Source organism: Numida meleagris, chromosome 23 (genome assembly GCF_002078875.1).
Source record: "Numida meleagris isolate 19003 breed g44 Domestic line chromosome 23, NumMel1.0, whole genome shotgun sequence".
Classification (NCBI taxonomy): Eukaryota; Metazoa; Chordata; class Aves; order Galliformes; family Numididae; genus Numida; species Numida meleagris.
The window spans coordinates 4,905,154-4,933,097 of record NC_034431.1 but is presented as its reverse complement, the minus strand read 5'-3'; the positions used below and the strand labels follow the sequence as shown (position 1 = coordinate 4,933,097).

At 46.4% G+C, this 27,944-nt stretch overlaps 1 protein-coding gene across 8 annotated transcripts in view; it reads left to right on the top strand.

The window, feature by feature from the left end:
- CADM1 (cell adhesion molecule 1) overlaps positions 1-27,944 on the top strand; it is a 162,642-nt gene that overhangs the window by 88,142 nt on the left and 46,556 nt on the right. For all 8 annotated transcript variants that reach the window (XM_021375755.1, XM_021375754.1, XM_021375760.1 and 5 more), the window contains exons 2-4: positions 21,986-22,132; positions 23,468-23,620; positions 26,458-26,595. In XM_021375755.1, coding sequence (XP_021231430.1) covers positions 21,986-22,132; positions 23,468-23,620; positions 26,458-26,595 — 438 coding nt within the window. The remainder of the gene's footprint in view (positions 1-21,985; positions 22,133-23,467; positions 23,621-26,457; positions 26,596-27,944) is intronic.

Below are 27,944 nucleotides of genomic sequence, written 5' to 3'. Positions count from 1 at the left end.
GATCCTTCCTCAGGGGCAGTCAGCCCTTAAATGAGGCCTAAGAGGGGTGGAGCCAGGCTCCACCCCTTCTGGTTGCACAGGTGAATTGCCTTCACCTGTGCTCCCAGGGCTGACTGGGTCTTTCCTCCAGGTGCTCAATCAGTGGTTCAGGCCATGACTCAGCAGTTCCCATACAACGACTCTTAAGAAATAGAAGCTGAGGGACTTTGTGCATTTATGTGGTAGAAGGGATCTGACTCAGCTCCCAGCAAGCCAGTTGACCTCGTGGCTAATAGTCAGATCCTGTTGTCACGCTTGCAACAGTCATCAGATATATACAGTCCTACACAGTCCTACTCCTTAGAAGTTGGTAAATCGTCCTGGTATTAGTCACATGATGACAGTATGTTTCACAGAGAAGCGTGCATAACATTCAGAGCAGACCTAGGATTAGACGACAGCGTGGCAGGCATTCTTCCCTTCAGTCTCCCTTGGTAGGTGTGGGAGGTTAACAGCTGAAGCTTCAATCCCGCTGGGCTCCAGCCCAGTCCCAGCTGACCTGCAAGGAGAGGTTGCCCTGGGGAGCATGGCCCTGCAGCACTAAGGCAGCTGGGTGCTGGGACGTGTCCTTCTCCTGTGCACCTATTAGGGCAGCACGAGGAGCTGCAGGGCGGGTGGAAGCGTGTGAGCATCTGTGGCCAAAATGAAGTTGGTCGGCGGTGGGTGTGTGGGTAGAATCCCATGCTGACATTTTAGATACCTCTAACTAAAATAAGAGATAATTGCGAAACAGCAGTGGTAAATGTCATGTGTTCTGCTTCTGTAAAAGAGACGAAGTAGTGCAAACAAGTAGGCAAAGATCATGCAACCAGTAAAGATCATTATGAGTAAGCACAGAAGTAGAAGATCGGCCTACCCCTTTATTGCCAACTTTTTTAGCTGCCAAAACGTAATGATTGTTACATGCATGGATTTCCAAGCAGATCATGCTATTGGTGGCTGTACTGTGCTGTGGGAGGTGATTACTCCCTTGTATGGGAACACAGATTAGAACTCCCACCTCCATAGTGACTGTGGTTTTTGGGATGTACTGGTTTGGGTTTTCTTGGTCTGTTTTAAGTACTGGATTGAAAGAAGTCCAGGCTCTGTGCGCCCTGAGCAAGCTGCAGGCATCGCTGTTCATTGCAGGGGAGTTGGACTGGGTGATCTGGGAGGGTCCCTTCCTCAAACAATTCCATGATTCTATGAAGGCACGTTACCATCTCTCTTGAGTGCTCTGCACATAGTTCTGTCCCCCAGGCTGTGCAGTTCTTAGCTCTGCTTCCAAGTGTTTTTCACCTCCGCTTGTTTCTTTGAAGATCTGAAGGAACTGATAACTTCTGAGAGGAAAGGTCTTATTCTCACCGTCGAGTTTGTGTGCTTTGGAATGTCTTCATGTATAGGTTGGGTGGGACCCTGGGCAGCCTGATTGGGTGGGTGGCAACCCTGCTTGGTTTCCAATGGCTGCATGAGCTCAAAGTGCATTAAATAACCCCCGCGCCGTACGGTTTGTGGAAACTTTAAGGGGACTGCTGGAAGAGCATGTTAAGATGGTATCAAGACTGTGCTTAATTTATGGAAAAGAAGGGAGGTTAACACATGAGACAGAAATCTGCTATTCTCTTTGTAAGTGAAAGGTCATGTTACTGAGCACTGCAGGGTGGATTTGTGAAAAATGAGCTCCTGTTTGCTAGGAATTAGAATGAGTATCTGATGGGCTTTTTTTTTTTTTTCCCCCCCACTTCTGACCTTTAAAGATGCTGCTCTTAGATTGATAAGCAGGCTGATGCTTTTAGCAACCCAATCTGAAATTTCTTCCTTGTCCAAGGGCTATCTTTCTCATTCTGCAGGTATTACTTCCGCAAAACATTTCTATAAAGCCCTCCAGAGAAAGAGGTGCGCAATGAGTGCGTCTTATCTGACACACAAAAGGAAAACTCAGGTTTGCTTTAAATGGATAAAAAAGCAAATTTCCTCTGGTCTAAATGAGAGGTCGTCGGGTCCCTGTGTCTCTGCAGTGTAGCTGCGTGGGTTCTGCCAGATCTGCGGCTCCTGTGAGTAGGGATGGCAGGAAGGGACAGCTCGAGTGGCAAAAATAAGGCCAGGAGATGTGGTGCAGGAAGAAGGATCCTGGGAACAGGGTGCCCGGGGAGTCGATAGTGCTCCATCCCTGCAGACAGCCAAGGTCAGGCTGGACGGGGCTGTGAGCACTGATGGAGCTGTGGGTGTCCCTGTGCACTGCAGGGAGTGGCACCAGGCGGCCTTGGAGGGTCCCTTCCAACTCCAACATCCAACAATGCAACAACGACAGAAAAGTTCCATTTTCTCCAGGTGTGGTGCTGCATCGTCAGGATGCGCAGGGGCTGCTCCCTGGCCCCGCGTGCCTCGCTTCATTAAATGGAGGGCTGCTGTTCCAGCTTGGCAGTCACACTAAGAGGCTTTCACTATGTTTATTTTATGTTCCTAGAGTGCTTTTGGCAAGTGAAGTGATGCGACTGTGGACACCCTTAGTATTTAAATCCCTGTAACAGGGCTCTCCTGTGCGGTGCATTCTGTCGGACGGGCAATCTCCTGCTGTCCTGGGCAATTAGGTGGGACCATGCTTCCTAAAGAGGGAAAGTGTGCTCCCGAGCAGTCAGTGCTTTTCTGGTGACGTCTCCTTCCGTTGACCTTTTTCACTCCTTGTCTTTCACTTCAAGCAGGAGCTGAAGGTGTGGGTTCTAGCAGGACTGCGCTCTCAATCTTTGTCAGAGCAATTAACGGGAGGAGTCCTGCTGTGCGGTTCTGTTTCCTAGGGAGGACAGTGATGCTCAAGTAACTCTCCCACCTCAGTTCTGAGACCGTTTTCTGACCTGTTTCTGCATTTTGCCAAATTTGCTGTTTCCTGCATGGTGCTGGAATCCCATAGCCCTGATTCCCTCCGTACGGTGACTGATGCCCTCTGATGAGCGCTCAGCAGCCGCTTTCTGGGTCATCTCCAATGGTTCTGGTGCAGAGCAGGGGTGGGTGCACTGTGCTGGCAGAGCTGTGACAATCTGGGCTTCCTCTGCCTTCTATCCCTCGGCTGACAGCTTCTTCTCAGCAATTAGTTTACCAATTCTCTCTTAATGTGAGATGCTGTAATTATGAGTTTTTACCCGTGCAACCCTTTTTCAAATAAAGATGCTGAATTTCTTCTAGATGCTACCTGTATTACAAAACAGCAGAGAACGTGTGCAAAAGCCTGAAAAGCGTAAAAATATATTTGTCGATGTGTTCAGCATCTCTGAGCGTGATTTTTAACTAAACGGTGCGTTGAGTTCTGGTTTGTCAAAGTGACATTGTGGAGTACGGATCCATATATTAACAGCACTGTTTCTTATGAAGAATAGACTCCCTTCTGTGCTAAGGCATGGTAGCCTCACCTTCAGGACGTTTCGGTGTTCTGTTTTCTGCAGGGAAAGCTCCCATTAAGCAAGGATACTCTTTATTTTAGTACTCATTTGTGAATGCCACCTTTGCATAAGCACAATACTTTGGGCAGCGCTGTAGCAGTGCAGTATCAGCGTAATGGAAATCTCATTGGACCAGCCAAGTTCCCTGGTTTGGAGCCAGACATCTGGGTTTGGGTTTTTTATTGCATTCTTTAGTAGTATTAGGAAACCTAATAAAGCCGCCTCTCCAGGGTATTGTGTTAAGAACCATATTCCCAACCAATTACAAAACTGTTCTACATCAGTAATGAGCCCTTGCTTTGGGATGGCGGGAAGGCAAGCACAAAACTTTCAATGAAAGCTGTGAAACCTTTTCACTTGAATAGATGTGTGCTTGTTAATTGGGATCGCCATCTGACGTGTTCCCTTCAGCTCTGGTTGTGTGTCAGCAGTGGGGGAGGGAGGTGTTAGCACGGGAAGGATGATGGAGATGCTGATTTTGTGGGGTTTTGCTTTTAATGGTTTTGTGGGCTTTTTTTGGCAGTGATGTTGAGGCACGGTTGTTGTTTTTTTTTTTTCAGACCAAAGGGTGCCCGGGTAATCTTCTCAGCTGAAAAATCCCAACTTGCAGTTGGGATAAGGACTGACCCAAGAATAGGGCAGTGAAGAGAAGCCCAGGGTTACGGCCACGCTTGGCAGTAGCTTGTAGCCCATGGAGAGCCCAGAGAGCTGTGGGGTCACGGTGCTGGCAATGCACAGAACTGAAGCAAGGGGTCTGCGTTCCTGTCTGCCTCTGGCTCGTGTAGCAGCATCAGTGTTGGTGTTGGTTTAGAAGATAGACCAGGAGTGCTCACTGTGAGCCAGCATGAGGGGTCCATCCTGCAGGGAGTGAGAGCAAGGCAGTGCGAACCGGTGCAGTGCGGAGGTTTGGAACTGGTGGTGTCAAGCGCTGTCTGGCAGTTGCAAGGGAGAGTGACGAGCTTAATTAATTGTATGGCCTTTCAGATTGGAACGAGGAGAGCGGCAGCTAAATTTCCTTCTTTTCCAATTCCCTCCCCCCGTTTGGTTACACTATTGTTTCTTTTGGCATATTAAAGTAGAATTTGACTTCAGTCATTATCTACTGTCCCCCGCGTTACCTCCATGTAATCGGCTTGGTGTACGTTGTCAAAATCCTTAGCTTTATGCAGCAAGGTTTGTTAATGAGCAGAATGCAGTTCCTTTTTTTTTTTTTTTTAATTTTTTTTAGGAAATTATAAGAAGCGGCATCCCCATAAAATCTTATGATTCATGATCGTTTGTTTTGTTCTCATAATGCAACCTAAACTAAAAAGCCATTCATCAAACTGTAAGGGCTGCTCGTGGCTGTCTCTGGGTAGCACGCAAGGGATAATTCATCCCAAACCAGAGAAAAGCGCATGTTCGTTGATCCATTTCCAGGCGTGCTGTTTAGATTCCCTTATTCAGGGCTGTGACAGGAAGATGAGCTGCTACGGGATTAAATATATGCAGTAGAAAAACGAAATTTTCCTGGTTGAAGTAACCTAGCTCATTTTCGGTGTTAAGCATATGGCGTCTGTGTCAGTGTGTTTTTCTACGAAACCCGAGTGTTTTATCTCATCAACCGAGCTTAATAAAATCCATTCACAGAATCTTTATTCCATGGTAATGAGTTTCAAGCAGGAACCGAACGAGCTAGCTGCTGGGGCGAGCGGTGCAGGCGCGTTGCACTTGTTGCAGGAGGGACGTTGCTGCTCCAATCTGGGCGAGTCGTTAACGTTGCCCTGTAGGTGGAACTCATGGAGCGCCTTGCAAGGATGGAGTGATTTATGGTGCTGCACGCTGGTGGAACGGCTCCAGCTAACAGCTAACCTACACGGCTGGGATCCATTGTTAAGCCAGTTTGTCATCTGCTCGTGAGTGTTGTGTAGGTTATACTCAAGATACGTTTGTTTAATAAAAAAAAAACAAAAAACTAAAAGCACCTTTGGTGCAGAACCTGCCAAAGTGGCGTTTTAGCAAAAGCCATTTTAAACTTTATAAACTGCTTTTAAAAGATTGATCGGGGCTGTAATTTCGGTGACTTACTAGAAAAATACCTACGATGAATTGCACTTAGCGCTTGTAGCTCCAGAAATGTGATGTATCATGCAGTTTGTTGACGATGTTATTGAAAGGTCAGCTTTTCTGGGTTTAGAAGAAGAAGAAAGGTGTTTTTGACAAACCTTATGAGGATGTAGAGGGTTTCTTTAATACAATGTTGTTAATGCATGCGATCTGTTTGTCTCGTTTTGGCTGCAGTACAAAAGCAATGCCATCTAGTTGGACTCCTGGGAGTATGCCCAACTCCGAACCTACCTGTGTGCTCTTCAAGCTTTGAAAAATGGATGGTTTTCCAAAAGCGTAAGAAAAATGATCAGTTGTCCTTAAAAGAAAACACTGCATACCAATGCGGGGCCCCACTGTGTCTGTGCAGCAATGCTAGTGTGTGTGTGTGGGAAGAGAAGCTTTATTTAATGCTAATAATGGTAGAGATAATGTTGGCTTTGTGATAGTCTCAGGCACAGCTGTTGTGCAATATCCACGTCGGTACACGGTGTGAATGGCTGCAGCAAGGTATCCAACCTCTAAGATTTCTTTTCTTGCTCTTTGGTTCTTGAATGGATTGCTCTGGTTTATTGGAATAGCGCTGACTTTGTGCTCGCCATAATTAATTCTCTTTTCCGGGCTGGGGGAAAGTTGGTTATAATTTCCTGTGTTCTTTTATCATAAGGCCAAAGGAGAAACTCAGCGCAGGGAGCAGATAGGAGCAGTGCACACATGCATTTTAAATTCAGTTTCAAGCAGTTAAGAAGATAGATTTTCAGTGGAGTGGTCTCTCTCTATTAGCACACAATCCTGAAACAAGGTGACCCAGAGGATTGGTGCAGGACGTGGTGTCCATTTCAGAGATCTCTGCCTAAGGATTGTTGGAGCAGGCGTTGGCTTCATCTCCATCCTCCGTTGGGTGCTCGGTACCCGCTGCCCCATCCACCTGCACCGCGGGAGCCAGCACGGTGTTGATGCCACCAGTGAGCACTGGGGAGCACCATGAAGGCAGTGGTTTCCCAGCCGGCCGTGTCCTTCCCCCCAGCTCCGTTCACACGCGGTAACTTCCTAGAAGTCTGCAGTCTGTTGCCTTGCCAACGCCGCGCATCGCTCGCGGGTGGGAAGCAGCCGGCAGCACGGAGCCGTCCCCAGCAGCGCTGCTGAGCGCGGGAGAGCAGAGCGGGAAAGGGAGAGGATCTCCATGACTTAAAATCACGCATTGACAGACTGGGGAAGTGGGGAATTAATCAATACGTATTTCCAGCAATCAGCGTGGAACTGTAGAAGGGCTCAGGTGGAAGGGGACCTCAGAGCCCACCCAGTGCCACCCCCTGGCCATGGGCAGGGCTGCCCCACACCAGCTCAGGCTGCCCAGGGCCCCATCCCACCTGGCCTTGAGTGCCTGCAGGGATGGGGCACCCACAGCTCTCTGGGCAGCCTGACAACATTCACTCCTTGCTACTTCCAAAATAGGACAGCAGCATAATTTTTTTAATGATGGGTAATGGTGAAACGCATCCATTTCAAATCTGGGTTTGCCTTCATGTCTGAAGTCAGCGCTTGATGTCGTTTGCAGTCAGCTCCGTGCCTGCTGTCCCGGTACCCGCTGGTGTTTACCATGCACATGTCATCAGCAAATTGAAAATTACTTCTAGCGGGCTCCATGTGCGTGTTTTTGTACCTCTCAGGGGAAAAGAGAAAATTTAAAACGAATTTTAGAAGTTCTTTAAGCTTTTAACATGCAACAGGCACGCCAGCATCTCATAATGCACCGTGCTTGTGCTTTTTTCTCTCCGACAGTTCATCCCTGGGAAGCAGCTGCACACACACACGCACACAAATGGCATTTATCTCAGCTGATGGTGGTTCTGTGGTCACCATGCAGGTGACAGTCACGTTGTCCAGGTGGGCAGGGGACACTTGGCCACCTTCAGGACGTGGCACCGTGCATCCGTTCCTGCTCCACACCTCGTGTTCTGTGAGCAGGATTCCTGGGCTGCCACCAGCTCAGGGGCCTTTGGCTCTGCGTGTTGGTTTTACATTGCGTGGGTGGAGAGGTGTAAGCCTGGCAGAATCAGAGAGCAGGAGGTGCCGGAGCAAAGCAGGGTGCTACTGAGCAAAGCAAAGCGTGCTGGCTTCCACGGCGCCGCTGAGCGCCTACAGGGTCCCGTAAGGAATTTCTCCTCTTCTCACTCTGATTTGTGGGAGCAGCAGCAGACCTGGCAGCTGGTAGAGCTTGTGACAACACATAGGACTTTGTTTTGTTTTGCTTCCATAGCAAATTGTTAATGAAGACCCATCCCTGACCCCCTTTTCTTGCTCTCTCCTGTCCCCAGCCCCACCAGCCTTGCTCTCTCTGCAGCTCTGCAGTTTGCTTGCTGGCTGCGGTGGGCGACGGTGAAAGCATCCCACCACGCCCGGGAACGTAGCAGAAAATTAACATTACAGTCAAAAAGATGAAAATATGAAATGTGAAGGCTTTTTTTTTTTTTTTTGTGCTGCGGTTTTGCCTTGCAGCGTGCTGCTTCAAAGAAGCAGTGAATTGAAGTCACTAGCTGTAGCTGTCTCGTTCTTTCTCGAGGCAGTGTTTTGATAAATGTTGATGAGTTTAACTGTAAAACTAAATGACATTTATAGCACGATGTATGCTTTACCCACTGCTTAATTATATCTAATGGTGTTGCATGTAAAAGGCATTTACCACTTTACTTTTGTTTAAAACGACAATCTAAACCTCAAGGCCCGTGTTGTTTTTTAAAGAAAGACGAAGGCTTAATTAAAAACTAAATACAATCTATTTTTAAAAGGCAGCCACAACTTTAATATGTGATACAAATTACCAAGCGCTCGGTACACGTGGTTGTGAATTCCGAGCGGGTGGGCTCCTGTTGTTGGCACTGGTGCTGCAAACCAGGAGCAGAACCATTCACTGCTGCACGGAGGTGCTGAGCAATCAGACACGTTCCCTTCCTCCTTATTTCTGTATTGTTCCTCTAAGTGCTGTATCACCGCTGTAAGTCCAGAGGCAGTGGAGGGGGTAGGGCTAATGTAGTTGTAGAATGATAGAATCACAGAGTCACCAAGGTTGGAAGAGACCTCTGAAATCATCCAGCCATCCACCTAGCACCAATGCTTTCCCACTAATCCGCATCCCATAGTACAACATCTGAGCACAGCGATGCGCTCGGGAGCATCCGCCCTTCCTGCTTCGGTCACGGGTGTGCTGGAAGCAAATCCCATAGATGGAGGGGGGAAAAGAAAAGTGCGCACTGTCCTTTCCTATTTGTATTTTTTTATATTTCATTTACCCCCTTCACCGGAGAGAACCACGGGGTGTGGGCTGACAGAGGGACCTGCAGAATCCGTAGCAAGTAGATTAATGCTTAAAGACACCGGCGTCGGTCTCTTCCTGCCGTTTATAAACCTGATGGGTGGCAGACTGAGGGCTGCTTCCACATGTTTTCTCCCTCTCCTGTGAAATAATAAATATGGTAAAATGGCTCTCAGAACTGCCTTTATCACAGGGATGAATCAGGACAGTTGGTGTAGCAAGAGACTTAAAACTTACAAATATGTTGCCCTTTAGGCTAGCATTCATCATTGTGTCTGATCTGGAATCCAGACTAAAGCCTTTTGTTATTATATACCTTTTTATCCTTCTTTTTTGGAAGTAGACGTAGGAAGGAGTTCTCGCTTTGATTGTAATGCTGAGACTTTTTTCTCCCTGATTTTGGGGGGGGGGGGGGGGCTGATAGTGTCTGTCATTCTTTCTGTGTCACAAAAGATGTTGTCTCTCATCTCTTCCTTCTGGGGAAAACGAGGAAAAAAATAATAAAGGCAAAAATCCCCTAAGCACAGTGCCCCTTCCCCATCAAACTGCGATGTACCGATATTTAAGCAACCCGGGGCCCTTAGGACTGGATTTCCCAAGCACTGAAAAGCAGCAGCAGAACTTCAGCAGAGAGATGAAGCAGGAAGTTTCTCAGCTCTTTTATGAGCAGTTATTAAGCGAAGGCAATACGAGCAATGCTGCTCATAGAAATGACTAATCAGAAGCGTGAAGCCCACCCAGTGCCACCCCCCGGCCATGGGCAGGGCTGCCCAAACCAGCTCAGGCTGCCCAGGGCCCCATCCCACCTGGCCTTGAGTGCCTGCAGGGATGGGGCACTCCATTCACCACCACTCTGTGGGCCTGGCCATCCATCCACCTCCTTGGAAGGTGACATTCTGCATCCTCGGCGACGAGCTTTCACTTCCACATCGCCCATCCCGGATTTGTTGGACGCCTTCTGCAGAGGTCAGTGATGGCACCAGCACTGTGCCTGGCAGCCCAATGGGGCGGCTATAGGGCAGCAGAGGCACCCAGTGCTGAGCCACAACCCTGCTCAGTGAGCTGCAAGCCGCCCTCTGCCTGCAGACGTGATGGGACTGTAATCCAAAGCCATGACATTGCTGCGCGTGCTCTTGTTTGTCCAAAGAGAACATGAAGAGCAGGCAGATAACGCGCGTTATCAACTTCTTGAGTTGCTTTGCTGTTGCAGTGCGAGTGGAGATCAGCTCTTCTCCCGTGATTTCAAGCTGTGTATTAACTTCAAAGGGCGAAATACAAACTTAATTTAATCCCTGGAAGAACTCATCCCCTTGCATTCGATGTTTGATGTGCTTGTACGTGGAGGCATGGTTTGGATGCACGTGCATGCAGTCGCTCAGGTTGGTGGATATTTTTGCTCTCTCATTTCGCGTATCCGAACACTTCGGATAAAAGTTCTGGGGGTGTTTGCTTCCAGTCTTACAAAACAACTCCTGTGTATAACACAGCAGATAAAGCGGTGTAGTTTAAGACTATCTGCATGCTGCCTTACTTAAAGGATGGGAATTGGCCAGAATACCTCATGGAAAGTACTGTATTCCAATTCATCATCTATTATCCCATTGTGCCTTGGGACATTTTCTGCAGGCTTGCACATTTGTTACTAATTTTGTCATTTAATTCTCGCCTTTTGCAGTGACAGAACGAAAGATTTGAGAACAGCTTTAAATTACATGCGCAGGCAGTTAAGGGAGATCCTTTTTTATGAAAGAGATCAAGCTGTTGATCAAAATTCATCTCAGATACTTCATGGAAATAAAGATTTCTTGGATTTAGAAGAGATTATTAAGCTGCGCATTGTGACAGATGCTACTGACAGTAAAATATTATGGATATTAAAAATCTGCAAGAAATGGGTTATAGGTATGAATACAAGAATTATCTGCTCGTTAGAATAAAATGGTTCCCATCATCTGTCTTAAAACAGTTTTCCTCGTTATTGGAAAATCCCATCATTCAGTGCTGGCTTTTTTGTTGGGGTGCAGGCGTAGGTAATGCGGTGTCTAATAATGGAGTGCACCGAGAAATGGGCTCTGAGAGCGACGAGAGCTGTACAGAAGCCACGGAAATCACAAAGACAACCTCACAAGTGGAAGGGTCACCTCTGGTTGTCCCACATCCATACAAGTGTCCCTGCCCTTGGCTGCGTGGGGAAGACGTGGCACCAAAGGAAGAGCTTGCCGTGCCCTGCAGGTGATGGATGTTCTTGGTAGCGTAGGTTCTGTGCCCCAGCGTGTGACCATGGGGCTGCTGCCAACCTGTGCAGGATCAAAGTGGAGGTGACGATGCAGGTGGCACACCTGCGGGCATGGCATCTCCTCGGGTCCTTGGGATTTCAGGATGGGTTTTACAGCTCGGTGACAGAAACAGGAATGAATGCGAGGCAGCGCGTGCTGTTAAATAATGTTGTTCTAATAACGTGAGCGTGCTGAATGCACTCATTGTCTGTGAACGCGGATTATTTATTAATGCTGCTTCCTCCTACCTGCAGCAACCTGCTGTACGCCGCCAGGCTCCAGTTCCTCGCAGAACAAGTCAGAGCAGGTGCAGGAAACTGGATGTGTGTTTTAAACTCTAGATTAATCAAGGTCTCCTTCCTTAGATCCGGGCTATGTGTGTCCTTGATAGCGCTGTAGCTGGAAGATAAAAAGCTGATAAGAAATTCAGTATTAGAACAGCATTAATAATAAATGAATGTTGATCCTAATTGAGTATTATTTAAACATACTGAATGGAGGCAGCGGTCCGCTGGGAGCATCTTATGTTGTCAAACTACTTCTCCCTCTCCAGTGCTGCTTCTGAACGTCTCTCTTTGGTAGCAGGGGTGGATTGCTGGCTTTCAGGCGGTGTCCTTGACGGATGATGTCTTGCAGTGGTGACAGCGGAGTTGGAGGAACGCGTGCACAAAACTTGTGACAGGTGCACGCGGTGCATTTCTTTCGAGGCCGCGCACGGCTTTGCCCTTTGCTTTCGTTTTTGCTTTCACGCCCACTCTCTTCACTTCTCCCTTTTCTTTCCCACCTGACAGCCCCATTTAGAGGCCAGCAGGCATTGCTCAGGGGTGACCAGCTGCTCCTGCTCAAGCAGCGGGTGACTTCCTCCTCCTGCCTCGCCGGTTCCTGCGCCTTCTCAATGCTTTCCACAGTGCACACCTTTGAGACGTGATGAGTGGTAGCACTGTGAATCGAGCATCTCCTGTCATCCGAAGTCCTCACTGTTTCTAAATTGCTTTGTTTGTGATTGAAAGCATCTTGGAGCCGGGAGTTGGGCAGGCAGTAGTGAATGACCCATGTAGCTGTTTGAGATCATGTTGTTCCATAGAGCTTTTTCCTCTCTGGTAAAAACGAAAACATTCCCTAATTTCCTTTTCCCCGCTCGGTAACCAGTGAATGATTTTTAGCTGGGCGTTTGTCTTGCTGCACAAGGCAGAGCAATGTGGCTGCACTGCAGCATGGCTCAGTGCTCACCCATCCTTCAGCCTCTGAACCCAAACCACAGCTACCCGCAGACCAGACCGTCTGTTTCTCCATCCTAAGCTATCGGTAAGGCTCCTGAGAGTGCCTCCTTCCTCATAATACCCATGTACAAGAAGCGCTAACCTAAAATAGGAAGTTAATTCCGTGCAGCGTCTTGGCTTGCTTTCTGGTCTGAGCTCCTATCTTTGCTCCCATTCTGTCTGCAGTGGTTTACTTTCTTCCCCTGGAAGGAAGCTCTGCTGGTTTTTGGGTTTTTTTTTTGGATCTTTTATTATATTTTTCCAAAGTATTTTTGTGACCCTAACCCAACCGAAGTTGCTCCATCACAAGTAACTTGCAGCAGCACCCTGTAAGTCATAGAGCCATGGAAGGGCTCAGGTTGGAGGCTCTCTGCCTGATGTGCTGCATCCAGGGACTGCTGCTGCACCAATGGCCTTTGGCCACAGCACTGTGATAAACCCCTGCCCTTAGCAGCACAAAGCAGTCGTTTAATAAGTGATTGTTTTGCGGTGTACTGACTGCTTCCAGAATAGAAGGAGAAGTTCAGCCTGTTCCTGAAAACTGCTCTTCAGGTGCGTTAGTTAAACAGGGCAAAGCATCCCTACCTATAAATATGGGTACATAAAAGGCTGCAATATCAACACCTTTTATATATGTGAGCTGCCAGATGAGGTAAGAAATTAGTTCTGAAAGAGGAGAAATGTAGCCAGCAGCTTTCCAGCTTCGCCATGGCAGCAAAACGTATAAATTGTGCTTCCAGACCTCGTTGTGGTGAGTGTGACTGGTAGGGTTCTTGCTCCACGTGGTCATACTCTAAAAAAGCCTGAATTTCTGGCGATCGTTGTAAATGATGTTCTCTTAGGAGACTTGATTTGCTTGGAAACGTGGAATGAGAAAAAACAGATTTGTGGAACGGTGGGCTTTGTTGCAAAAAGCTGCATTAATCCTGAGAGCCGTGACGGATTCCTCTCTGCCGCGTTCCCGCGAGCCTTGTTTGCAGTGCCCCACCGAAGGCAGCGGCAGATAAGATCTGTATTGATTCTGAGCATCCTCTGATGGTAACCTTTGAGGGGACAGGCAATGTATGGCCGTGGAATTTTATCTATCAATATCTGAGTAATAGAAAGACAAGCATGACATCTAATCCCAACACAGGTGACAGATGATAAATCTGAGCTGGTGTGGTTGCTGGTAATGGGAGGCAGCGAGAGGGAGGGCTGGCAGACGTGGTGAAGTCAGGAAATGCTTCGGGCTGAGAGATCTTTAGGCCAAACGTGTGCGTTTTCATTATAGGAAAAGGGGCTTTATTCCCAACTGCAGCATACAAGATGCAAATCGTTTACATGAGATACGGACTGCTTGGTTGTTCTTAGCACGCAATGCAGTGTGAAAGACCAATGCTCACCAGATGTGTTGACCTCTAAGCGGGTATTTTGCAGGGGTGGTGTTGGGCTGGCCCTTGTGTTTGCTGCCCCACTCCTGGATCCATCCCATAGCTCTGTGCTGTGGCACCATGGTGTGCTCCACGCTCCCTTTGCAACCAGTGCTTCCAACACACCCTGGGCTGGGGCAGCCAGTTGGAAATGGGGCACTTCCAGCAGCTTCAGGAGTAAAGAATGCTGAGGATTTTAATAATTCATGTGAAGAGTGATTCAGCAAAGGGGCCACTCTCCTTTGGACTAACAATACTTAGCCAGCTACGTTGCTTTAGCAGTATTTCCAATCAGTTTTCTATCTTTATACCATCTCGGTTACACGCCAGCAGAAAGAATTCCCCGATGCAATTTCATCATGCAGAAATTCACAAATGTTTAAAGTAAATATAACCCTTCGGTGTCAGTTTGGAGCTATTGTCATCTTTTATTCTTACTCTTTAAACAAGAAAAGCAGTAAAGGTGGCTGTAGCGTTGGTTGGTTTGTTTTTTTTTTTTCCTTCCTCCAGAAATTTAATAGCTCTGCACAACTTGCTCAAATTTGCAGTATATTTTTCTGAAGTGTATAATTCATAACGCAAACATGCTCCCCATAATAAGCGATTTTTTTTAGCACCATCTCGCGTGTTCTCTCTGAAGCCAGGAGAGCACTTCAGCAGAGGAACGTTGGCTGCAGCTCAGGGAGAGCTGGGCAGAGGGGTTCTGTGCCTCGCTGGGTGAATCAGCGATGAAAGGTGCTGAAAGCATTCACACGTGTGTACACTTGTTAAAATATGTATCGAGAAGAGAGGGAAATAGGTTCCTGCAATTACAGAGGTGGAGTAAAGCGTATGACAAGAAAATTAAATAGCTTGCTGAATGGTGGAAGTGTTTTTGTCCCTGCAGAAAAATGTCAGGGAAACTTGCTGAAATTCACAGTAAATAACGGAATGGGAAGGCTTGTGGTGGCCGGGCCCAGAGGTGGCGTGGCATGCAGGAGTCCAGTTGGATTACTGGTCATCTGAAATCAATGTATGCGAGGTTGGGTGATGGAGCCTGCCAGAGAAAGGCATCACAGCATCATAAGGGTTGGAAAAGAGCTCTGAGATCATCCAGTCCAACCGTCCACCTACCGCCAGTTCTGCCCGCTGACCGTGGCCCTGTGTACTCCATCTTCCCTTTCCTTGAGCCCCTCCAGGGACGGTGACCCCCCCACCTCCCTGGGCAGCCTGTGCCAGTGCCCGACCACTCTTCCTGAGAAGAAATTCTTCTTAATATCAAAGCAGCCCTTAGAAAACCAAGCAGAGTGAATGGAACGCAATGGAAGGGGGGTGAAAAGAAGGCATCTCCCACCATTGCTGCATTTAGGGCCGATCTTGGCTCTTCTGATAAATTAGCGTGGAGCTTTCACCCGGTGTCTCCATCTTTTTCAGTTTCTCCTTCTGAAAAACGATGAACCTGAACAAAGAATTGTTCTCTAGCTGGAAAAACAGAAGCATTGTACTTAATGCCAAGTAGCTCCTTAATTGATGCGCTTCATTAGTGACAGGCAATAGCTGTATTTTTCCAGATCCGTGATACTGAAAGTTGGGGAATAGTTTCTGTGAATATTAATCCCTCACCCCCTGTTTTCCACCGCAGAGGAATTCAGGCTTTTCGCTTATGCTCTTCCAGAGTGAGGGCATCAGGTGCTGCCAAAACTTAGAGCAACAGAATTGACGTGGAAATCAGCGCCCTTCATCAAAGCGATCCTTTTAAAGCCAGCTTTTCTGGTAGAGGAAGAATAACGCGCGTGAAATCTGAAAGCAAACGTGAATGCGGCGTGAGCGTTCCCGCATCAATTTGCTGTAGTCGAAACTTCAGACGCGGGAGTGGAGATGCTCATATCCCATTTCCTCCCTTTCCTTTGAGCGTCGTCTGCTCCGTTGGGTTCTGAGGCTGCGCTGGGACGCCGTGCTATGAAGCAGCCGTCACTCACAGCACTGGGGGATTTTACACAGGGCACAACTTCACATCAGCTTATTGGAGATGACAGCAAAACAAACTTGAAAATGAGATTTTCTAGAGTTCTGTTTGTTTGCCAGCAGTACTTTTTTTTTTGAAGAGCTCTTTCCCAGAGGAGGCACAGTTGCATTTTGGCCATACTAAGGCAGTTGCTCGCCATAGAGAAGGTTTTGAAGAGACAAGTAAGAGCTACTTGAATGCAGGAAAATCTCAGAGACACTTGACTGAAGGTCACGAAAGTGATAATTAGATCTTATTAGAAGAGAAAGTTGCTATTTCAAAATGTTAGATGTAAATCTTGGTTGAACGTAAAATTTTCCTCCAAGGTTGAGAATGAAATTGAAAGAATAATTGTTCAGAAATATCCATGAGCAGCTTTGGATTCTGTGGCTTTGGAGGGTTTCCATTATTATTTTTTGCCTGAGCTGGGCATAGAAGAAAGAATTTCGGGGCAGAAAGGTATCAGTAACTGGCAGCCAGCTGAAGTGAGCAAACGCTCATGCCGGGCTGGTGGGGCTGAGAAACCCAATTTTATGCTAAGAAATTGCTCTTTCATGTTATAGTCTAAAAGCCCTTGGCTTCTTCAGCAGAAATATGAGTAATTTTCACAACGCAGTATTATTCAGTGTTATTGCTGTCATCTGTTCACAGCTGTACCTTGAGCAAAATGCGTTCCTCCCACTCGCTCGGAGCTCTCCTGGGGTGTGAGTGTGAGCTCGGGGCACCTCCTGTGCCCATCTCCCACCTCCCCGCTCCGTGTGATGGTGGTGGATGCAGACATGTGCTCCTGCGTGGTGCCTGTGATGGCCATGGGTGCTAGCCACGCTCTAAGGTGATGTCTGTGGTGGCCATGGATGTGTGCTCCAACGTGGAGTCTGGTGGCCATGGACATGTGCTCCAGTGTTGTGTCGGGTGGCCACAGATGTGCTCCATCATGGAGTCTGATGGCCATGGACATGTGCTCCAACATAGAGTTTGGCAGCCACAGATGTGCTCCAACATGGAATCTGGTGGCCGTGGACACGTGCTCTAATGTGATGCCTGTGATGGCCATGGACATGTGCTCCAACATAGAGTTTGGCAGCCACAGATGTGCTCCAACATGGAATCTGGTGGCCATGGACGTGTGCTCTAATGTGATGCCTGTGATGGCCATGGACATGTGCTCCAACATTGTGTCTGGTGGCCACAGATGTGATCCAGCGTGGAGTCTGGTGGCCATGGATGTATGCTCCAACGTGGTGTCTGTGATGGCCGTGGTCACAGCCTCCAGCGTAGTGCCTGTGATGGCCATGGATACATGCTCTAAGGTGATGCCTGCTGCACACCAGCACTCAGCCCTTCTGCTGTGTCAGTCCCAGCTTTTAACTTGCAAGGCTTTCAGCATCTCTCTTTGGCAGACAAAATGGACTGGGAGATGCGAAGAGACTAATAATAGTGCAATTACACTCCCCCAGCCTGTCAATACTAACAGGTGCCCTTGAAGCTGGTGCAGTCGGTGTCTGAGACTGGAGTTGTGCTGCTCATGGAGGCAGGATCGTGCATCTTCGTGCAAAGCAGCTCCGTTAGGCAGCAAAGGCACTGATTTAGGACTCGTTCCTCGAGCACATCTTTCCTACGTGCCGTATGAGCTGCGTCGCATGCTCCTATGCGCACGTTTTGTAGACAGCCCGATCTAAAATTGCTACCATTCTCTTCCGCGTGAAAAGATGTCACGAAACTAACTCTGTAGAAAGCAATTTGCCTTTTGTTGCCGCCACAATTAGCGTGGATTGTCCATTCTTCTCAAAACTTCAAGTGTGACGGCGGTCTCTGGTAGGACAGCCTGCTCGGGCTGCGGGGCCGGATGCGCCGAGCTCCAGCAACTTGCTTTCAGCACGCCATCGTCGATGCTGTCCCATCTCCTTGAGGCAAATTTGCTGGGAGCGTAAAGCGTGATTTGTTTTCCTTCTTCTTCCTGCTCTGTAGCATCCCTGCATCTCGTTGCTGCAGAATGCCCGTTCAGTTACTGCAGTCTTTCTGAAGAGGCAGATTGTGATGCTTTGCGGGGATGCTGATCTCTGTGATGGATGGAAAGAGCACGGGAGCCTCTCAGTAAAATAGCAGTGACAAGGAGACAGAGCCTTTGGTGTAGGTAGATTGCCAGGTGTTGTTAATACTTGCGTAATGTTTTCAGTTGGTTATTTAATCACTACGTTCCTCTTAGATAGCTGAAATTGGTAAGTTTTGACATCGAAATTACATTCATTCTGTGGATTGATCATCATGTCATATTTTTCCTCCAAGACACAAACAAATAGTTTGTGTATCTGAGCGTCAATTTATTTTCGTTTTTGTTTTTTTTTTTTTCCCTTTGACTCAATTTATTAAGAGGAATTTGGTGAGCTTACGTAGCTGAGGTTTCATGAAAATTACTCTTTCTTGGAAAGCGTTTCTGTCTGTTTTCTGTGTATGGAGTCAGCAGTGCTGCTGCCCGTGATGAGGTACCTGTGGCTGGTGTTGTGCTGGGAATTGGAGAGGCATGCTCACAAGCACGTATTTCTCATCTTTCCCTCTCCTCCCCTTGATGCTTTGCTCTATCCCGATGTGCTGCAAGTGGAAAAGAGAATTAATTTTCAATGTGACCACTGCATATGAGCCAAGGTCCCTGCGCTGTGCCCACCTCGGAGAAACTTGTTCTAACACAATTTGCTGCTCAAAGTCTTCTTACTTTACAGCCTTAGAAACAGATACTGCAGTGGTCCGAGGCAGCAATACAAGTGCAAAAATTAATTGTTCAGCTTCTAGCCAAAATATTCCCCTGAGTGCATTACATCCCTCCATCTTCTTCTTCCTTCCAGAAGGTTTTCTACATTGCACAGTGAAAGAATCACTTTAAGTAATAAAGGAAACATGCAAAGCATTTTTTTCTTTCCCTTACATTGCCGATATCTGTTTTGGTTATTACACGTGCTCATTAATTTTATATCCAGATGCTGCATGGATGTGGCAGTTCCCCCTGAAGCCCACCCATGGAAGCTGGCTCATCTCACGTTCCTGTTTTCCTCTCTCAGGAGCAATGCATTACACTTCAGCTCAAGAATGTTCTTGCATCTTACGTCAAGTGCAAGTCATCCAGTGTGTGTAGGCAGCGATGAGAAGCTCAGTCCAGGAAAGCATGTTTTGAAGAACTGCCTACCTGCGAGCACAGGTTATGTGTGTGCACAGGCAAAAAGATTTCCTGCTGAGTGTGGGTAGAGCTTAAAAAAAAAAAAACAAAAAAAAACCTGATTTTCATTTGCAATTCTTTGTTCTCTTTTTCGAGGGCCTTAATGACTTAAGAAAATGGTTGCAGTTTTTTCACTTCCTCTTCTTTCACGCTAGACTCAGTCTTCTTGTGTGCATGCTTAGGGATTCAAATACCTTGTTGGAAGTAGGGACTCGATTTTCTTCACAGCTTTATAAACAGAGCCCAAAGGGAATTGAATTACGTGGGCAGAGTTGAGATTTAATCAAGCAATCCTGCCCAAGTTTGAAGTTTGAAGTCTGATCTTTGAGTCTGTTCCTTATGTTATAGAGCGCTGAGGAGAGTTCTTTATCAATAGTAGCCTTCCTTTTTTTTTTCTTTTTTTTAAACTCTCTTTCTGTGATTTTGTGTGAGGTCCATGCAATTCAACAACCGAGAAGTTGTAGACGTTGAAAAGCTGTGGGTGCCCCATCCCTGCAGGCACTCAAGGCCAGGTGGGATGGGGCCCTGGGCAGCCTGAGCTGGTGGGGGGCAGCCCTGCCCATGGCCGGGGGGTGGCACTGGGTGGGCTCTGAGGTCCCCTCCAACCTGAGCTGTTCGATGATTCTCCCTCTCCCCGCCCAAATCTTTATGCCATTAAAAGACGCTGTGGTGCTTTAAATGTATGTATTTTAGTGAAAGTAATACTCCCCAGAATGCTTGCGTAGCGCTGGTAAATATTAGCAAATAACTTCCTAAAAATGTTTAAGTGAAAATGGGTCTAGAGAGTTCTCGCTTCACACTGCATGTTTATTTAATTTGAAGTTTGTAATTGATGCTGTTCTTGGTAACTGGAAGCAGATGTGAATGCAGATAACCAAAAGCGTTAACTCATACTGCCTGGCGCTGCTAGTTAAGCAAACAAATTTAGGTCAGCAGAGCAAAGGAATCTGTGCAAACAACAGCCGGATAGGATGCCCTCTGGTTCAGAATAAATACACAGAAATCCACTATGGCTGAGCTGATGGCTGCATCAGACTGTGGGGTGCTGTCCTCGTGTGCCCTGTGCCTCTCATTAACCCCAAAGCCTGCGGGAGAGTAAATATTTCTTGAGACAGATCCTGGCACCAGCCTGGACTTAGATGCTGGACTTCCAAAGCAGTCAGTCAGCAGGCTTAATGTAGCAGCATTCCAGCATGAAAAGCTTCAGTGGCTTAAACTTCAAATAATTTATTTCTAAATTACTTCTACTGTAATTTTTATTAATTCAAATAGGCTTCCAAGCTGATGTAAAACTCAGTAAATGCAAGGAACAGTTTAATGAATTGAAAATAGGATTGAGTCTTTTAAAGTAAATGTAAAAAAATATGCTTGCAGTAATTGCTTAGATGGAAATCAAGTCTTAATAGCTTTGTTAATGATTTGTAGCGAATATTGCATTTATGAGAACATATCAAGCTGATCCTTGTGCAAGAACCTTGTTTTGAATGGGTTTGATAAAATCATTCCCTGGGAGCAGTTAGTGGTGGTTAACATTTTCATAGAATAGCATCACAGAATGCTTCGAGTTGGAAGGGAGCTCTGAAGGCCGTTTAGCCCAGCTCCCCCGCAATGAACAGGGACCCCACAGCTCCATCAGGTTGCCCTGATTTTGGCTTGCAGTGCTGCTGAAATATTGCTGCGTGGCTTCTGCTGAAGCCTGGCTATGGGCAGCTGGGGGCTGAGGATCAGTTCTTGTCAATGGTGTCCTACCCACAGCTGTCTCTGGTCGGTGTCAGACCCACCTGACTAGGTGTAAAGTCTTGTATCACAGTGCTATAAGTTCCTGTTTTCTAAGTGAGCGATGCTGTTGCATCCCATAGCTTTGCTTAGGTAGGTTGTAGGCGACAAAACTTTGTGCTCCTATGGTTAGAAGCATTGAAGAAAACCATGCTGAGGCTCCTGGTAGCGCAGCTGGGTGCTCATCTTCTGACCCGAGAGGTTTGGACGTGGTCAGTATCGCAGTGGTTCACTAAGAAAAAGGTGGAGAGAAGGCAAGACAAAAGAAAAACCAGAGCGTAACAAACATCCCTGAGTGTTCTGAGCCTCAGAGTTTCTCCCACTTCATCAAGCCATCTGCAAGTAAAGCTGCACTGCGGGTGTTTCTGTGTCCATATGGAAGGCAGGCGAGCTGTGAGCTGCCACCAAGAGGGGCTTTGGTTCCTGCTCCCCCCTCCAACCCAGCTCCGTTCCACTGTAACCTGACACAGGAGATGCAGTAAAACTGAAATACAAAATGCTTTTTTTTTTTTCAAATCTCCATCCTCTGCGTTCTTTAAAATGCGGACCAAATTTCTCCATGTGCATCTGATGTAATGATTCAATTCATTAGAGAGAGAGTTCTGAGGTGGTGACCTGTCCATGATTACAAGACTCCCACGGCATAATTGCATCGAGTTCTTCTTTCCCACCTCTGGACGTTAATAGCACCCACTGATGAGACGTAGTAAGTGAGAACCAGTTCACAAAAGCGTATCTGCTGAAGTCAAAGGACAGATGCTTCTTACAGCAGATTCAAGGTAATTTCACAATATTCATCTTTTTAAGGGAGGAAGGAAATTTCTACTGTTTCCATGCACATGGCGTGGAACTTCCGCACCCAGTACTGGTATGAGGATTAAGGTGTGGAGAGATGGGTAAGTCCAGGGAGATTTTTCCCTGCTCCTCATTTTGGGTCGTTATTTAAAATATAACAGAGAGAATGAAGTGACTTGTTTGCTCTGTAATGAGGCCGTGCTGTGGTCATTTGGCAAGCAATTAGCTGTACAGCAGTCATTTTCCCACTATTCCCATCATGGACCTCTCTTCCAATTACTCCTCTTTAATTCAGTTGTTTCCAGCACGCTTAAGGGGAGGAAATCCAGCCTCGAATTTCCTGGCATCGCTCATTTGAGTATTCCAAATGGAACTTCCTGACATTGTCTACGATTCTCCTATTTCATCTTCCCTTTCTTCTTCAGGTGATGGCCAGAACTTGGTCACAGAGGATGTGACGGTAGTGGAGGGGGACGTTGCCACCATCAGCTGTCGAGTCAAAAACAGCGACGACTCCGTGATTCAGCTCCTCAATCCCAACAGACAAACCATTTACTTCAGAGATTTCAGACGTAAGTTCCATCTTTTACTATTTGGGAACAACTTTTCCTGCGCCATGCTCGCGCTTGGGATGAAGGATATGCTGAGATCCCTTCTTTTAATTTTATGTTGGCCACTTAAAGTTGAGTCAATTCTTTAGAGGGCAGATCAGACAGGCAATCATAATCTTTCTCCTTAATGGAAACCTTGATGGTCCTCTTTAAAAGTCAGACCGTCTTGCTTTGCAATAGGAATTGATTGTAGTAATTCAGGGTGAATTGCAATTGAGTGCCAAATATTTAGCTGACACAAACAAATTGAATAGGGCAAAGCAGAGACAGTGTAATGTTCTGAGAGGTAATCGGTTTGGTTGGAAGGATGAAATTTACAAGATCTCTGCCTCGTTATAGCCAAAGCAAAATCTCCCATCACCGTGGTGTCCACTGAACGAACCTGGCTTTGTTTCCTGTCATGACCTTACCTCCTCATAGCCACAATGAAATGTTTGGCATGGTTTGTATTAATGTCACAACAGGGACCAGAGGCACTGGCACATGGAGCTGGGTGTTAAAGGAACACCTGGCAGAGCACGTTCTCTCCTGAGACACTCTTTATGACCCATCTACAAGTCTGGGCAGGCTGTGGGGCCTGGCTTGTTCTGCTTGTGCTAATATCTGTGGCCTGTGTGTTTGCTGGTAAGATTTGAAACGTTTGGTTTCCAAATTTCTAAACAGCCACTGCTGATCAGGAAACAAATGTTAAATTGTCCTTTCCCTGCTTTCATCCTTCATGCTGTCCCTAGTTTACTCGCTGCACACAGTCTGAAATGCATATGTCTAAGAACGGATTTTCACAATATGAAATTTACCTATGTGTCGCTAAGCTGTCTGAGTCATGGGATCCTTCAGGTTGGAGAAGACCTCTCAGATCCCCAAGCCCAACCTCATCCCATCCCACCGTGCCCACTGACTGCGTCCCCAGGTGCCACATCCCCATGGTTCTGCAGCACCTCCAGGGATGGTGACCCCCCCACCCCACCTCCCTGTGCAGCCCGTGCCAGTGCCTGACCATTCTTTTGGAGAAAGTTTTTCCTCACACCCAGCCTGACCCCCCCAGCACCACTAAAGATAAATACAGTGTGGAAAGCCTTGGTGCTGTGCCCAGCTGATTGGCTTCTGTTGATTCCTCGTAACGGTTTGAGCAGCATTCTGTAGATCCAAGCTTTAAGGCAAGGAGCAGCTGCAGCCAGGAGCCCACGGGGCACTGCTTTAGGTGGTGCTCCAATCTCTACAGACTTTTGACTTTGTGTTGGGAGAGGGACTTCTGCATCTGTCGCCGCGGTCGCTGACGATCCCTTTGCTCCGCAGCGCTGAAGGACAGCAGGTTTCAGCTGGTGAATTTCTCCAACAGTGAGCTCCGAGTGTCGCTGACGAACGTCTCTATTTCTGATGAAGGAAGGTACTTCTGCCAGCTCTACACGGATCCCCCGCAGGAGATTTACACCACGATCACAGTGCTTGGTAAGGACCCAGCGGGTGCTCGTGGTGAACTTCTCTATGAATTTTGTGCTTTCAGTAGTCAGACTGACGTGATCACACACTAAATATTTTCTTCCCAAACTCGGGGATTTGAGGGGTTATATGATAATGAAGACAGACATTATCTTTGCCCATCCATGATATTCCTTAAGGGCAATTATTACCAATGGCATAGCTCAGGAACCCCCTACCATATGCAGATGCATAAGGTTTTGCATGTTTCTCTGTTGACTTATCCAGTGAAATGTAAAGTCAACTAATGGAAAGCGATAGTTTCCTATTAATTGTAGGAATCTTTATTTTCCTGTTTAATGGAACATAAGATCTTTCACTCCGCATCCTGAAGTTGCTCATTGCTTTAGGAACTGCTGTTCAAAGAGTTGAAGTTAATTCTGTCTCATCCCTCCCATTCCCACCAGCTAAAATATGTTCACAGCCGGTCTGTATGAGCTCTTGCTTTCCCTTCTCTTGATGCTTTGCAAGGCTGTGGTGGCTATGCAGCTGTAAGACCGCACTGGTTACCAATAATAGCAGCTCATGCTATTAGCGTTCTTTCTACAGATTAGCAGTGGCTTTTAAGATTCTATTAATAGGAGAACCTGAATCACAGAGGATGATATGATGTGAGATCTCACTTGCTGATTAGTTTAAATCTTTCTCCTTTTATTTAATGAGATTTGGTTCTTGGGTTTTTATATGTTGCTTAAATAATGTTTATAAGTGATTCTACTATGGTTGTTATGTTTATCAACAGCTTTTAACTTCTAATACAGTTTCCAGCATCCATGTGAATAACAAGCTCTATTCCAGCTCTTCTCGGTAATCATACCTAAACAAAAACACCGTGTTGTATTTAATTTCACTGCTATCAGTGTGTCTGAAATAATACTATTTACTTTATTCACCTGTAATCTGGGACTGCATGTCTCCCAAGTGGGAGACGTAATGCAGTTGGGTTTTGGTGGTTTTCTTTTTAACACACGTTAGGCTTTACAAATCAAGGAGGAGTCTAGTTTTTGGGTTTTTTTATTTTGTTGTTGTTCTTTTGCTTCAATTCTTTTTTAGAAAGATGTTCAGCGTGACCAGTGTGTGCCTGCCTTTCCCTGGCATTCGTAAAGCAGCGAGCCTTTCCTCTTTGCCTTCATCACGTGCTCAGACAAACCGAAGTTCACAGGGCAGGCAATAAAGATAGACGTTTATTGTTAGAAAACGAAGGAGGGGAGTGTTTGTCTTAGCTAACATTTGTACTTCGAGACAGGGTATGCAGAGCCAAGGATAAGATGTCTTTCTTTTCTTCCATATTATTGACTCCCTGATTAGGAGAAAAAATGGAACAGGGCTGGGGAGTTGTTAACCATGTCAGTACATCGTTGGTCCTCCTAGGAATTCGTTCTCCACCAAAGATCTCTTTGTCATTACTCTGTCCCCTCTATATCTTAAGTTCTATCAAAGAGTAGTTTTGCTGGTCTGCTTCTAATGACTGTCACTTTGGCAAGTGGAGCAAGGTTTTGAGGCATCCTTCTTTGTAGTCAGTGTTAGAAGAGAGCTTCGCGCTTTCTTTTCCTTCAGTAATGTTCTTCCCTCCTCTTCCCCATGACTCTAATGCCTTCAGTGAGACTATATGTAGATTTATTCATGCTTAATTGGAACATGTGAAAATCTCCAATATGTAGTCTGTTCTGTTCTTCTTACAGAAAAGCCACAAGTGACTAATTAGACCATTTGATCATCTGGATGGTATTTATACATATTTGTTCTTCATTAGCCGAAAAACGCATTAGTCACATTTGAACTATGCAGTTGCTTAATCACGTCGATCAGAGCAAGGTTGAGTTTCCTTTGGAAGTCCTGACTTTTTTTTTCCCTGTGAGTGCAGCTCCACGCCGCGTGAACTCTTGATGTTCATTTTTCCTCCCTCTCTAGCTACTGGTGCTTCCACGGGGACAGACTCCTTGTTTCTGTGTCATAATGGTTAAGCTTGTTGGTCACGTCTCTGTGTTCGGCTGCAGGCTGAAGCTCTGGCCTGTTTCCGAATATTTCTGGCTTATGTTTCATGCAAGACTTCTGATGTGTAAAGGAAACTGGGGAGAATGGCCAATTGCCATCGTAGGGGGGCTGCTGTGTGATGCAGGAATCTGTGACTGGATGCACAGCTGAGTGTCTCCTCTTCCTGGGGTGGTTTTGGGTTTGGCTTGTGGAGGTAGGCAGCGTTGTTTCAAAGGTGACTGCAGTGCGATGTGCTCCTGTGCTCGCTGCCTTTTGAGCATTTTCAATGAGCTTGATGGTCGCTGGCCTGCTTCCACTCCTTAAGGCTGAGACTTGAAACTGAACAGCAGGAGAGAAAAATTGCCTTCCGAGGTTAGAACTGCGGTAAGTAATGCACTTCCAAATGTCAGCTTTGGTGTTTCCTCTCCCTGTCAGCACAAGTCGAGAAATGTGCATGAAGTCAAACTGTATTTTTAAATAGCAACGTACACAACTGAATGCCATGGAAGATTCAGACTCTTGTTGGGAGCGGTGCCTCGGTAGGAGGCAGAACAGAAACTTAAGGATTTGATAAGTGATAATTTGTGAAACCACTCTGATTATCAGGTGGAGACGGAAAGCGCTTACTCTGATTACTGCAAAACCATCTATCAAAGGATTTGATCGATTGAAAGATCAAGTGAATGCTGGTGGCTAGTTTGCTCCAGTAGGCTTTATGGGTTTTTCAGAAGTCTTTCTTGTCTTGTGTTAGTGATCAGAAAATGTCTCACTTGCCTTTTCATCGAGTATGTGTTGTGATTTTGGTTTTTGTTTTTATTTATCTTTCATTTTAGTCCCACCACGCAATTTGGTAATTGATATCCAGAAAGAAATCGCTGTTGAAGGAGAAGAGATTGAGCTGAACTGCACTGCCATGGCCAGCAGACCAGCCACCACCATCAGATGGTTCAAAGGAAACAAGGAGCTGACCGGTACGTGTACCCTCCCAGCCTCCAATTTTTTTTCTTTTTTCCCTTTTCACGTGCTGAAATCATCTATGTAACATTGTCTGCTTGTTCTCTGTTGCCTCCTTTAAAAAAAAAAAAATAAAAAAAATGGCAAGCTGTTCTAAATGCCAGATCAGGAACAAAGGAATATGTGGGCAGACATAAATTATTCTTTAACACAAAAGGGCTGAACTTCCTGTTGTCCTCTGCCTACTTGCCAGACTTAAGTATAGGGATCTGGAGCCTTTCTGTAACTGCAGCTGTCCTCAAGGAGCCCTAAAGCTGTGCAGAGAATTTATTTCTGTGGCTGTTTGTATTTTTCTGCCCTGTTTTAGGTATGAGTAAGATCATCTGTGCTTTGAGCTGTAAAGATTTTTAGTTCACCTTTGTATCTCGCTCTTTTGTTTATGGAGTGTTTTTCCTGTGTTCAGCTGCATATTCATATAAGATGTGTTTCTCCTGCTCCCCTAAGCCTGGTTGCTCCTGGTATTAGCGCAGTCAAGTCGCTGACACTGATTGTGTGTGTCATGCTGTTAGTTTTCAGTCTGCATGTAGATGTGAGCTTGGTTGACAACACCTTTGTGCTGAGACAGTGAAGGGCTCTCTACAGAAGTCCAGACTCATTACTTCAAATGCAACCCCCCTACAAGGGCAAGATAAAATCCTCTATTTAAGTACAACACCTACAAGCATCTGAGTATGACACATGCTGAGCGTATGCTGATAAAGGTGGAATGCAAACCTGCTGCTGCTTGAAGTGGTGCCCCACTGATTTCCAGCACCTGTTGTCATCTAAACGTTACACAGATCTTCAAATGATCTCTTTCTTGGTTTTCTTTCCTATTCTGGCAGGCAGCAGTGCAATAGTTTTTGACCCTTCGTGCTTGACCTGTCCAGCTTCTTGATTGAGTTTTCTTGCGTTGGCAATTGAATCCCAGCTTTGCTTTAGCTTTGAAGACTGCTGAGCTGAGTAGTAGCTTCTTGAAATACCAGTTCACCCTGCGGATTCTTTGGATGTTTTTTAAACAGAAGTCGGGAAACTGAAAGACTTGGTTGAGAATAGAGTGAAGCCTTTCCTCTAAGCATACAGGGATGTCACTTTCTGCAGCTCTCCTCGTGTTTTCCTTATATATTTTATCCCGAAATATTTTGTGTCTGAAAGACCTCTGTTGCAAGTTAGTCTTATCATTTTGACCGTGCATTCTGAATGCTTAAATAAAAAGCCAGAGATAACAGTATTTGGAAGCACAGTGGAGGCACTCTGTCAGCAAGTGACTGCAGAGGGCATGGCAAAACCCTCTTTTCTGTCTTGTCTTTTCTTTGTTGGTTCTGTG